The sequence below is a fragment of the Solanum stenotomum genome, chromosome 9 (genome assembly GCF_019186545.1).
Source record: "Solanum stenotomum isolate F172 chromosome 9, ASM1918654v1, whole genome shotgun sequence".
In the NCBI taxonomy this organism is placed as follows: domain Eukaryota; kingdom Viridiplantae; phylum Streptophyta; class Magnoliopsida; order Solanales; family Solanaceae; genus Solanum; species Solanum stenotomum.
The window spans coordinates 11,724,288-11,737,547 of NC_064290.1; the positions used below are offsets into that span (position 1 = coordinate 11,724,288).

General features: G+C 32.1%; 2 protein-coding genes across 3 annotated transcripts; one reads left to right on the forward strand and one right to left on the reverse strand.

Annotated features, from left to right (window-relative positions):
• Positions 1–232: 232 nt before the first annotated feature.
• Positions 233–1,721, forward strand: LOC125876612 (uncharacterized). Its single transcript, XM_049557832.1, has 2 exons — positions 233–777; positions 1,398–1,721. Exons 1-2 carry the CDS (start codon positions 571–573, stop codon positions 1,638–1,640), a joined length of 450 nt encoding a protein of 149 aa, XP_049413789.1. The 5' UTR covers positions 233–570; the 3' UTR covers positions 1,641–1,721.
• A 1,078-nt stretch (positions 1,722–2,799) lies between these two features.
• LOC125877051 (uncharacterized) lies at positions 2,800–9,621 on the reverse strand. Of its 2 annotated transcripts, none has more exons than XM_049558356.1 (9): positions 9,476–9,621; positions 6,553–6,723; positions 5,839–5,927; positions 5,620–5,758; positions 3,732–3,806; positions 3,535–3,656; positions 3,366–3,441; positions 3,198–3,257; positions 2,800–3,094 (listed from the first exon to the last, which is right to left on the reverse strand). In XM_049558356.1, the coding sequence occupies exons 2-9, from the start codon at positions 6,664–6,666 to the stop codon at positions 2,966–2,968; spliced, it is 804 nt and encodes a 267-aa protein (XP_049414313.1). In that variant the 5' UTR covers positions 6,667–6,723; positions 9,476–9,621; the 3' UTR covers positions 2,800–2,965. The 2 variants fall into 2 exon arrangements, with proteins under 2 accessions (XP_049414313.1, XP_049414314.1); XM_049558357.1 differs by having other exon boundaries at positions 9,578–9,601.
• Between the last annotated feature and the right edge of the window lie 3,639 nt (positions 9,622–13,260).

Here is a 13,260-nt window from a genome sequence, read left to right on the forward strand (position 1 = left end):
AGAATCTGAATTAAATAGAAACACAGCACGAGTGGAAACAAAAAAAATATATACTATAATTCAAAACTAAATATTTAAAAAGAGGGAGAAAATAACACATACATTAAGAATGCAAATTGTAAATTACTTATTTAATTGTAATACCTAAATTTATATAAAATGTGACAGAGGGAGAGTATTTAGATTAATCATTTTTTTTTTATAATCATTACTGTTTCCTTTCCTTTTTTTCCTAATATATGAATTTAAATTCCATTTATTTGACTGCAGAAGGAAAGACCTAGATGATAAATGCATTTCATTAATTATTGCATTATTAGCTTACCAAAACACTATGACTTTTGGTTATGAATAATAATATTCCAGCTAGTGTTCACTGACTCAGCTAAACTACAATTAATCAACTTTAATGTAAATATTTCCATGGACTTTGAGATGATATTTCTACCTAATTTGTCACTTTTTTTGGTAAAGAAATTAAAGAAGAAGAAAAGACAAATATTTGATTTCTACGGTCAAACATCTATTTAAATTCAAATATGTGCTAGAAAGTCTGACGTTTAAAATAAAATGCTTCTCAAAAAAGGCGACTCAATCATGGTGGTATCATTTAATTTTTTATTATACTTTTGCAGGCATGTGAGTGAAACAATATTAGAACATGGTCCTTCAAAGAGCAGCAAACAAATAGACCCTGGAAGTGATAAATTCCCCAATTACAAAGCAATAATCAATGCATATATTGCTGAAAATAATATATATTGCTATGACTACCAGGTAATTTGATGATTTTCCTTAGTTTCTAGTTATTTGTTTCCTATACTTCATTTGAAGACAACTTGGTTACATTACTATTGACGCATGGAATGATCGGGATTCTTTCCGGTCTTAATCAGTTCAAATATTAGAAACAAATTTTTTTTGAGCGAAAAATGATTTACCCTTAATTAAATATCTTGATCGAGCTCAAATCCTAGAAACGATTTTATTTATTTTTTTTGAGTGAGGAGCATTTTACCCTCCTTATTGGGTGGAGTCCACTCGTTAAATATAAGTTTACATTTTAAAATGCACTAACATTGCAACAAAAAGTATAAGGTCAGAATTCATAATTTTATAAACAGAAAAGGGCAAAAAGTGTTAGCTATGTAAAATTGAACAAAAAGTCCCTCAATATTTTTGTCTAAAAATGTTCTCTACTAACGGAAAAGGGAAAAGGGCAAAAAGTGTTAGCTATTAACTGAACGCATTTTTGTTCAATTTCTTATAGTTCAAAAGCTTCTTTTTTTTTTATATGTTTTTTCATTTTATAAATTCAATACTAAAATCGTCTTAAAGTTAAATTCATAGAGCTTAAATCTCGAATTCAAATATTATATTTTTTTGTGTGAATTCAGGAAGCACAAGGAAGTTTAAGTAGTGGAATGACAAAGGAAGAAGAAGAAGATGATGGTGGTGGTCCAATTAGTAGCGAAATTTGTGAGTTTCCACATGAAAGGGAGATCAATTTTTGGCCTTTGAATGATTATAATCATCAAAATTCCCAAAATGATTCCTCCACAAAGCAAGTTTTGAAATCTACAAAGGACGATCCTCACGTTAACCTAGACTTATCTATCTCTTCATGTTTCTATTGTTAAAATAAAATTATGATCGTCTGATTGGTGGGATAAGGATAATAATCTTGAGATATTCTATGACATGAAATTATTTTATTCTTCGTTTGATAATAGTTATTATTTAGTCACAAGAATATTTTATCTATTTCATCTCACCAATCAAACGATCCTTAAGTAATATAGAGTAGTCCCTCTAGCTAGCTAATCTTGTATTTTATATACATTAATGTGGGATATCAATAACGCTGGCATTTGTATCTACGCGCCCGGTAATTTTTGTATGAATCATGAACAAAGAAATTTTAGTCGATTAATTATTTAATTCTTACTATTTGTTCCTTCCTCTTCACACATTATTTCTAAATAGAAAAAAAACTGATCCAAAAAAGATGTATTATTTCATTTTTTTCAGATTTTTTATTGAGTCCTGCTTTAAAAAGGGACATTTTATTGTTGGGCACGACATATTAAAAGAGACCTTTCTTAAAAACATAGATTAAAATGGATACTGTGTTTATTTATGGATGAACTGCAACAAACAAACTTAACTCCGTCTATTTATCCCAAAAGTCAAAATACATAACAAAATTTTTAAGGTTAGTTCGCCCACGAGAACTATAATTCTTTTTATTTGCTTCTTATGTAAACTATATCATATCTAATTTTAAATGTATTGTGAGCTCTATTTTAATAATTAAAATCATGAATTTCTTCAATAATAAGAGTACCAAAAAAAAAAAAAAAGAGTTAAAGTGGGAGTTCGAGTCAATTACAATTCAAGGTGAACAAAAATTTAATTTTTTAAATGGACATTGGCACAAAAATATTGTTTATGTAGAAAAATCAGTCATAAGAAGAATCATTGTCTCCATCATTCTCAAATAAATAGTAAAATTCACTTTATGAAGAAAAAAAAAACTATTGTTTTTGTACTATTGATGAAGACTCAGATTTTATGTATCAAATAAACTCCACAATATACGCCTAAAAACTAGATGTGATATAGCTCTAATGAAAAGCTAATAAAACAATTATGGGCAAACTACCTTTAATTTTTTTTTGATATATTTTAACCTTTGGGTGAAGTAACCCGAGTTAAGTTCATTTGTCTCATAAATAAGCGAAATGTCCATTTTGGTCTGTACTTTTAGAGAAGGATACCTTTTGGTATATAGTGCTCTTTTTGGAGCCGAACGCTTTCTTATGAGTCAATTTTCGTCTATATTATCTATTGAACCCTGTTGAGAACAGCAAGTCAATTGCATGTATTCAATTTTTATGTACACAAGGAGAATAATTGAGGTATTTGAATATGTGATATGAGGATTGTTAATTTGGTCCAAACTTCAGTTCCTCTTTGCTAAAGTTTTCATAAGTCCTTTCACAATCTTCCAGAACCAAACCAAGTTCATCACAGCAAGTACCAATGGTACAACACATAGCAAGAAAATCCCAAATGAAGACACCTTCATAACCTGTTTTCAATCCAAAAGACGAAAACAAAGCACACAATTAATCCATTTTCTTGACCAAATTTGATGCTTCTGTTAAGCAGTCGTTTATTATTTACAACATTACCTGATCGTAGTGGACGTAGAAGTGGTAGAACACGTAAATGAATACCAAAATTCTGGCAACCTGCAAATTAACCATCTATGATTTAGCATTTACAAAAACTTGACAAGAAGTCTACTCGATCGGTCATGACAGCATAAAGATAGATACTATAGCTAATACTTAACATACCAGCCAAACAAACACCATCATGAAACCGTTTATCAGGTATGCTTTCGACTTTTTCAATCCAGCTACATCAAGATACCTTATAAAGAAACAAAGGATCGATTCAAGAAAATGGAACGTGTGGAAGATAACGCAAAGAAGCAAGGGTGGGATTTGATATTTCTATTGGTACCATCTCAAGTTGATCCCCGGGGTAGTTGCCTCAGAAAGTAAAACCATGTACACATAAAACTGGGCCTCACCAGTCAACATAGCATATGACAGTGCCACCAAAGAGAGAAGGTGATGAACCAGCTGCACAAGAAAAAAGAATATGTCAATCACCAAACCAAGTCTAAATTAAACTGAAGGAAAACAAGAAGCACTTACATATTCCATTCCACCTAAAGAAGGATAAAACCAAAGGATCATAGCAAGATCAGTGAGAAAATATCCCACAGAAACCTATGAAGAAGACATTAAAACTTATTACAAAAGAAACAAGTGTTGGTACAGAACACATAAATGGCGATGAAAATAAATTATAACCTTTCAGAACATATAAAAACAAAGAAAGATACAGCACTAGTTTCGAGATTAACATTCTCTGAGAATTGCATCTTTGAAACAATATATGGCATCAGTTTTACACCTCACCTAAATGTTCTATCTGAAGCTATTACGTTTCTCAAACAGGTTACTTACCCAAAGATGTCGGCATAATTCCATGTATTAACTGGCGTAATAGTTATACTCAGTTTGAAAGATACCTCATCAAGCAGTTTATGTTTGACACACTAGGACGACTACATCAATAAAGAAGGCTAGAAAGAAAATCTATTCAACCCCAGAATCTGAATGAGATGAAAACAAGACACTGGATTGGTGTAGCAATTATACTACTGACAGGAGAAAAAATTGAAGAATATTTATGATGCCATGATTAGACCTTAACTGCCACAGAGAAACTACCATGGCCCCTGCTAATATAATTTTGGGCAACTCACACACATATGAATCCCGCTCATAACCAGAATACATTAGAAGATACAGAATCAGTTTGGTTATTTTTTAGTCCAACAAATATATCATAGCAGCTACTGTTTTCCGCTAATAAAAGATTATGACATACAAAATAACTTCCCACTATTTGACTTCTGAAATAAGTTAAAAAAGTATGTGGTCAAGGGTTCAAGTCATCGATGCTAATGGTTTTCTACTTTTGTTAATTCTTCGACCAACTAACTTATGTTCTCTCTTTTCTTTGTATGTAAAATCACTGGAAGGAAAAACAAGTGACATGCTGATCTAAACCATGAGTACTGGGTGATTCAGATGTGAGATAATAAACAAAGCTTTGGGCAAAGTTATCAATGGAAGCAATGTGACAATGCAAAGTAATTTGACCAGAAAATAGATTTAAAAACGATGAAGAATTACTTTCACTGGCTTAAGCGCCTCAGCCTTTAAGAGAAAAGTAATTAGATGAGGAGGACAAACAAGGGGAGAGGATACAAGGAACCCCAGCTGGACAACTCATTTTACAATGACAACAACCTAGATTCTTCCTATCCTATTGAGAAGATGATCCCTGGCCACCGTTTCTGGTGTTAGATCAGAAAGGTGAACACGCAATAGCAAAGGAGCTTTGTTGTGAAGTAGATACAAAAGCAGCCAAATTACCTCTTTAAACCTTTGACAACCTACTTGTCAAGAAATGCATGTAAGTGAGAATTGAACCAAATATGACAACCTCCAGTAATGTGTGTCTTAGAAAGGACGCTCAGTAGAACTATTAGAAATTTCAGCAATGTAACAGATTGCCCTACATTGTGGTAATGATTCTCGCTTAGGTGCAAGAGGTGCCGAGTTCATTTCTCAGAATACCCNCCCCCCCCCCCCCCCCAACTAAAATAGTTCACTTTGAGTGGAGGGTCTTTCGGAAACAACCTCTCTACCTCCACGAGGTAAGGGTAAGACTTGTGTACACTCTACCTCCAGACCTCACTTGTGGGATTTCACTAGGTATGTTGTTGTAACAGAAGTATGGATGGATAACTTTAACTAAGATCACAGCTCAGTGAAGCTCAAAAAGGCCTAACAACCAAAGCTAAATACACTAATGCAACCAAAATGAACCCAACTTGAGATTATACATCTCCTTATTTCTGCCAACAAATATAATACCAATTAGTCGCCATTTTAACAGCTCCCTTATTGTCTACACAACCAATAGTGACAGGTAAACAAGAACATCAGTGGATAACAAAGCACTCACCCCCAAGACAGAGGTTGATAAAGTGGAACTCCGCATAATGACAAGGCCAGACAGCTGATCATCAGAGAAAAGATCTGACCAGAATGCCAAGAACAGTGACATGGCTGTAATGAATATTGCATGAACTGTAGATATGAACCTATACCATAAGTGAAACTTTATATTTACTTGACCATGACAAAGAATAGTAAAAATGAGGAGAAAAGGGTGACTAATTACCGGTTATTCCATTCAACTTGTTGTGATTTTGAGAGCCCAGCATAGCGCTTAAAGTAAATAGAGGAGAATATCTGGCTAAGATCATATACCTGAAACATACAGATATTTAAGAAATAGCTAGTTATACAAAACAGTAAAGTATACATATCTTCAAGAGGATTGAGCACAGTAATGGTGTTTCCTTTATGTACATCCTAATTTCACTTTAGAACTTGACTCTATGTTAGTAGCCAATATGGTGACAAAGGAAGACACTTCAAACCTGAAGCTTAAGCAAATTGTGGACAACATCATCAACTACAAGAAGAGAGCAGGAATACAAATGAATCACTGGTACAGAGAGGGAAACCAAGTAGCAGATTTTCTTGCTGAGCTAGCTTCAAGCAATGATCAAATTTGATGATTCATACCTCCCAACAACTTCCAGGAGAGGCTAAGGATCTGTTTCAGCTAAGACAAATTCCAGATGCCCAGTATTAGGACTAGATTTGACAAAGCTGAGTTTTTGGGTGTGTTGTATTGAGGCCCCTATTGCTAATAATACCACACCACTCAGACATTGTCTGGGTAATTGAATAAAAAAAGACTGAGCACATTAAACATGATTATACATTAAAGTCAAGCACAGAAATGCAAAATTCCACTCCATTAGAATTAGGATTCGATGAGGGTCCTCATCTTGAAGAAGTCATTATAGTAAGGAACTAGTCATACCAGCTTGCATGCGAAAACACCACCAATAACAGAAGAGTAGACAATGAAAGAATCTGAAAGAATGTAGCTTCGAAGAAGCATCTCAGCGCGAGTTTGATAAGTGTTGATTTCCATTATAGTTGTTGTACTCAATATAAACTTACTTCGACTCTTTTCTGTACTTTATTTCTCCTGAAATTAATGAATGAAAAGATTAAACATAAACTACATCAATCTCATAAATATGCTAGTTATCAGCTTCAAGTGTAAAAGCAAAGATTGTATGACAGAGTTGGCAACTTGGCATGGCATAGGTGGACTCTCATGACAATCACTCCCACGAAGACACCATAAGCAGTTTTAACTTATCCGTAGATACTTCTCTATATTTGAATAGAAACTCAAAAAACTACATGAGTGCAAACCCAATGTAGATGCTAGACCACATTTCAACTGTAAATCAACAGGGCTTTCGAATATATTAAAGATTTCGAAAGCTCTGGTAATAAACTTTGAGGAATCAGGTAATATAGAAAAGAAATTATGTCTATACACAGTTGGTTATAGAGAGCTACAATCAATACAATTTGCTTACAATATTTGCTTCTGGACTATCTTGTTGAGATCCCTTTCCTTAACCAAAAGCATTTTTATTGAATCAAGAACATCAGTTGATATTTCTATTTAATGCAGCAAATAAATATCAAAAGCATAAGGAAAAACGTGATCAGTTACTTAAAATTACTTGAAATGACTTCCTTAAAATTTTCAATTTCTCAGCATTTTAGGTTAAATTCGATAACCAACCTATCAGCAATGTTTGCCAATTTTCAGGCTTGGCTTATGTTAAACCTAGAAGTGTGTTCCTATGATAAAAAATGTTCTCCAAGGAAAATATTTCATGGATGAAATCATTTTCTAGTATTTGGTTACTTTGAACTGCTGAAATATTTTCTTCAAGGATGCTTTTCGTAGAATGACTTCTCTCACTTCCGAGAGAATCATTTTCCTTCACGAGTATTTCAACATTCACACTATATCAGCTGCTTCAATCAGTATTTATATGTAATTGTCAACCTTCACTAGTCAAACGATTTCACGAAGATACTATCCTCATGCCTATGCTACACCTTGTAGGATTTTCATATACCAACCTATTTTGTACCTAATCAAACACTAGAAAATGGTTTAGAACTTTAGTTTTAAGTATCTAACATCCCCGGAAAACATCTTCCTTCACACATAATGCAACCCCTACAGGGAAAAAATTAATGGTGAAAAGAATGCATAAGGAGAAAGGAAGTAGAGAAGGCATAAAAAGATAGTGTAAGGGGGTGACATCTGGAACTCAATCAAAATAAGTAACAGCACAGAAGAAAACATGTCAACACCTAAGAGTCCCTTTCTCTTCTAGATTACCTGTTTTCGCTCTGTCTCTTGCTTCATATTATTCATCAAGGTTCCAGTTTAAGTTTATTTTTTAACCAAGACATCAAAATGTATGTTCACATGCTGGGGAATGAAAAAATAATTTGAGCCACACATGAAGGGACATATTGCAGTAAATATAAAGATGTGCTGCACCTTTTATAACAACTTAACTTTATGATAAGGCAGTTCAAATAATACAAAAACTCTTGTATCCATTCTTTATTTATTTCAGTAAGAACAACACAAAAGATACATTAAATCGTGAAAATGAGAAAGTAGAATCTACCAATTAATTATATGGTAAACCAAACCAAATACAATTTACATTCCTAAGATCTTATCTGAGACCTGCCCAATTAGGATCAACTAGCAGATGGTTAGACATTCCTCTATCCAAATACAGAAAATAGAAACATAATGAAAAACAGAATTTACAGGACAGAAAAGAAAGGATGCATGCCTTTTGACATTCAGAGAATTAGAATTATTATGACAATTTTACAGCTTATAGACAGTGGCTCTTTTAATCATGCAACTCATGGGCATTAAAACTATGTAATCATAACCGTAAGAGGAAACACAACCAAAGGGATGCCTTTTGACAATCACAACTATCTTACCATCTTTCTTGATGTACAACGATATGTAACGATGGAAAACAATACAAATCTATCGAAACATTATATCATCAAACAATATAGAACAATACGATACAACACAATACAATACAATACAATACATAAGATATATTATGTAAGGATATGTAACAACCATCCAAACAAAATGAAAAGGGCAAATAAGCCTCTTTAGCTACAGAAATTTTACAGCTTATAGCCAACACAACACAATACAATATATTATAAAACCATATGTAACAACCATCCAAACAAAGTGGAAGGGGCAAATCAGCCTCTTTAGTACATAATTTTTGCAGCTTATAGCCAACACAACAATATACAATATATTATGAAACGATATGTAACAACCATCCAAACAAAGTGTAAGGGGCAAAACAACCTCCTTATCTACAGAAATTTTGCAGCTTATAGCCATCAGCCCTTTTAATCAAACTCATGGGCATTAAAACTATATAGTCAACTGCCATAAAATTCAGCAACAATCAAACAACCTATTTTCTGCTATATATTTCAACAATCACAAACAACATCAAAGCCAAGGGTACCAAGAATTCAACAAGATTACATGAAAACAATAGCTTGAACGGTAAGCAGCCCTCACTTCTTCCTACTTTAAGGTTCAGAGTTCGTGTGCAGCAAAAAGGGGAGCTTGGGGGTGGGGTAAAAAAACAAAAAAAAAAAACAGTTCTTGGCCAAAATTAAACCTCATTAAGTAGGTATTTATTGTTGAAAGAGAAAAAACAAAAAAAAAAAAACAGATTAAAAATTGAATCTTTCTTCTACTCTTTCTTACCCAAACCAGAAACACAAACAAACAGAGAGAAGTGAAACCAATAATTGATAGAAACAAAAAAGGAGGACTAGTTTTGACTTACCAACAACAAAAAGGAAGAATGGAAAGTAAAAAAAGGTCACTTTTTTATGAAGAGAAATTTGTTTGTTTGTGGATTCTTTATCTTTATATATGTACTACTTGCTATTCTTTGCTCCTTTCTCTGATTGATTGCTTATTTTTTCTACAGAAATCCAAAGAGAAAGAGAAGAATCTGAGACTTGGACAACACGTTGCTGCCCCATATGGTCTATTTGCCTTTGTTCATTTGTTCTAGAATCTACCAATCCTTCCAACGTGGCATCAGGTGATTCTTGAAATTACCCCCTTTGTTACATGTGTCAATAATGAGTTCAACTATAGATAACTTTGTCCAGAATTTTATGGACTAGGCTCAAGATAATTTAAAAGATTAACTTGCACATATAATAAACATAAAAATCATATTCGTATGTTATACTTATAATTTGCATAATTGTGTTCCGTAGCAAATTTTATATTTGCTATGGAGCTTTTGACTTGTATAATTTGCTAGATACATCCAATTTTATACAAATTATTCAGTTTTGTATAAATTCATTTATACATTATAATTTATATAATAAGATCTGTATTTGTATAATTATAAGTGTATAGGACGAAAATATATGTATTTATATTTGTATATACATTTTTCTCTCGTTTTATATAAACACAAACACATTTTATACATTTGTATACCGAATAGGTAATTGTATACCGAAAATGGCTAATTGTATATCAAACCAGATGGCAAAAAAATGGGATGTTTGCTGCGAATTACTAATGAAATAAACTATGGCTATAACATTTAATTTGAATTAATAATTTGTTATTTCATACAATTTTCCCAATTTAGATCGGATTCAATTTCAACTCATTCAAGTCTTTAACTCATTTTAAAAGAATCCTCAATTGTGCCTAATTTAATCTCCAATTTCAACTCGTTTTAAGACTTTTTATTTGCATTGATGTAATGTAGGTTCCTATATTGAAGTTATGGATTACTATCTATTATATATGTTTTTTAGGATTTATCTATCAATTTGTAACTTTTTTTAAAAAAAATTCTCGAGTAGAAATTCAAATTGTGGTTGTAAAACTTAAATAATAATATATTAAAATTATGTAAAAATTAGGCAAATCACATAGTATAAGAAGGAAATTACTTCCTATCCCTACTCTTTCATTAATTACCAAAAATCCCTTTTTTAGTGTCTTTCTGATACATAATATAGCAGCGCGGATACTTTAATTAATAAAGGGCGGATACTTAAATTATTAAGTTGTTGGCACGGATACTTTAATTAATAACGGACGGATACTTAAATTAACGGACAGATGCATAATATATCAGCGCAGATACTTTAATTAATAATGGGCGGATACTTAAACTAATAAAATATCCGGTTAAGTTGAATTGGGGAAAAATAAGGGATTTTTGTATTTTAGTAAAAGAGTAGGGAAATATTGAGAATAGGTAAAGTAATGTTGTGTACTTAAGTAATTTGTCCTAAAATTATTGAGATTATGGGCGGGTGAAGACCCAATCCGTTTTAAGCCCATTTGAGCCCAAATTAGATTTGGGCGGGTGAAGACCCAAGCCAATTTCTATTTCAACCCATATATCTGCGATCTCAATCCAATCCGCTCATTTGACACTTCTAGGTACACCTACAAGAAAATAATAATTGATATAATGAGTTTACTATTTTCCCTATTATTTGATAGATTTTCAAAATCTTCATTAAAGAGGTTTAACCTTTTTCAAAAACATTAATTCTCTAAATAAATTGAGGGTATAATAAGTAAAAAAAAAAATTGTGTTTTCTTGATTTGTCAAAATTGACAAGTAAAAAGGAACAAATAAAAAGTCAAAATTTGACAGGTAAAAAGTCAAAATTATTTTTAAAAATCTAAATCAAATAATCTTTACTGTTACTAATATCAATATAACAAATACCAACTTTATTTACTATTCCCTCCGTCCCTTTTTATATGTTTCATTTTTATTTTGCACTTGTATTAAGAAATGATGTAACTTTACCCTTCTATCCTTATTTAATTTTTTTGAAACTCAAGTTTTCAATCAATTAATATGAATTAATTTATTTTGATTAATTAGTCTAACCAATTAACATAAATCATTTACTTAGTTTTTCTAAATTGGTCAAATTTATGTTTTCAAGGCTAATAACTCATAAGGGTAAAAAAAAAAAGGAACAATGTGGTAATTTATGCATTGATTTTATAAAATGACAAGTATTATGGACCAACTATTTATAGAAATGGATGACATATAAAAAGAGATAGAGGAAGTACAATTTTTATACACCTTACCAAACAATCCTATCGCTTTTTGAGTTCCAATTTTTCCTCTCAAAATCTTCACTATTAGTAAGAAAAAAATCTACTACTTTTTCTATAATTCACAAATTGATAAGACACTCATTTTATTCGAGTTAAGTTGTTTAAGCGGATTGTTGAGCATAGCTCAATCATTGTTGTCACGCTATTAGAATTTTGCACTTCAATTCTTTATTTTAAAAAGGGAAAAAGGACAAATATATCCCCGAATTATCATAAATGGTATGTCAATATCATTCGTTATACTTTTGGGTTGTGTATGTCTTTACCGTCAATATTCGAGAATGTATATACCCTTAGGATAGACGAAGGGACACGTGTCATAATGTTAAAGGCCTACTCATTAATTTAATTTTTACCCACAATTACAAAAAGAGAAAATAGCCAAATCACCGCTCAACCTATCACCAGATTACCAACTACACATATACTTTACGGGAGTCCTATTACCCCCTGGACATTTTCAAAATGAAATATATATCCCCTTAAAATCGAACACTCAAATTCGCACTAAGTAGTGATCTGCACGCGCCCTGCCACGTAATATTACGTTTTTTTATATTAAAAAAATAATTCTTTTTCTCTATTATGCTTTTTCCTTTTATATTTTCCTTTTCTACTTCTCTTTTTCATTTTTCATTCCTCTTTTTCTTTGTCTTCAACAATGCTTTTTAGATTAAAAAAAATGCCTTTTTAGATAGGATACATTGCATGACCACTACATATGCTTAGACGTTTAGAGGAGATCTGATATCAACAATATCTCGATGTTATTTATTGAAGCTTTAGGAGAATGGGAAACTCCATCGTCGGAATCACTTTTGCTTCCACTACTAGTATTGAACTTAAAACAATGCTTTGAAAAATAGCTAGTAAGCAACACTAGTTAGCCGAAATGCCGATACCGGTGTTGGCTAGCGGAGAGACTAATATTGATTTCGATTTAACAATGTTAACCTAAGAAGTTTGATGGATTCGTGCAACCATTTCAATAAATGGGTTGTCTCCATTAATTAGTTTGTCACCCAATGATTTTGTTATTAAATTCTTCTAAGTTAATGGGTTTGTTACGAATGAATTTTTCTCCATTTTTACACTAAAGTTCAATCTTTTTTGACCTTCGATTTTAATTTTGAGTTACCGCTAAATTTTTAAATCTGTGAAAAGTGAAGCTATGGTGATAAGTATGTGATTTGAAGATGAGAGTTGGCTTAGTGATAAATGGATGATGCGGGCCTGGTGGTGGACGTGAGCTGAAATTCCCCTGTTAAAGAGGAAAAGAAAGAAGAGAAAGAAGGTAAAAATGGAAAATAAATAAGAATAAAAGTAAACATAAAATTCAAAAAAAAAATAATAGGGAAAATGCATATATAAGTACCCCCAGCCTATGCCCAAAATCCCTGAAACACACCTAACCTTTACTAAGGTCCTATTACCCCCCCC

What these genes read in the sequence shown, in the direction of transcription:
- LOC125876612 (XM_049557832.1), top strand. Translation starts at nt 571, where the DNA reads ATGCTTCTCAAAAAAGGCGACTCAATCATGGTGGTATCATTTAATTTT. An exon ending in TATATTGCTATGACTACCAG is followed by an intron (nt 778 to 1,397) that starts GTAATTTGATGA and finishes GTGTGAATTCAG; the next exon opens with GAAGCACAAGGAAGTTTAAG.
- LOC125877051 (XM_049558356.1), bottom strand. Translation starts at nt 6,666, where the DNA reads ATGGAAATCAACACTTATCAAACTCGCGCTGAGATGCTTCTTCGAAGC. An exon ending in TATCAACCTCTGTCTTGGGG is followed by an intron (nt 3,807 to 5,619) that starts GTGAGTGCTTTG and finishes TCTTCTTCATAG; the next exon opens with GTTTCTGTGGGATATTTTCT. An exon ending in CCGGGGATCAACTTGAGATG is followed by an intron (nt 3,442 to 3,534) that starts GTACCAATAGAA and finishes TTTCTTTATAAG; the next exon opens with GTATCTTGATGTAGCTGGAT.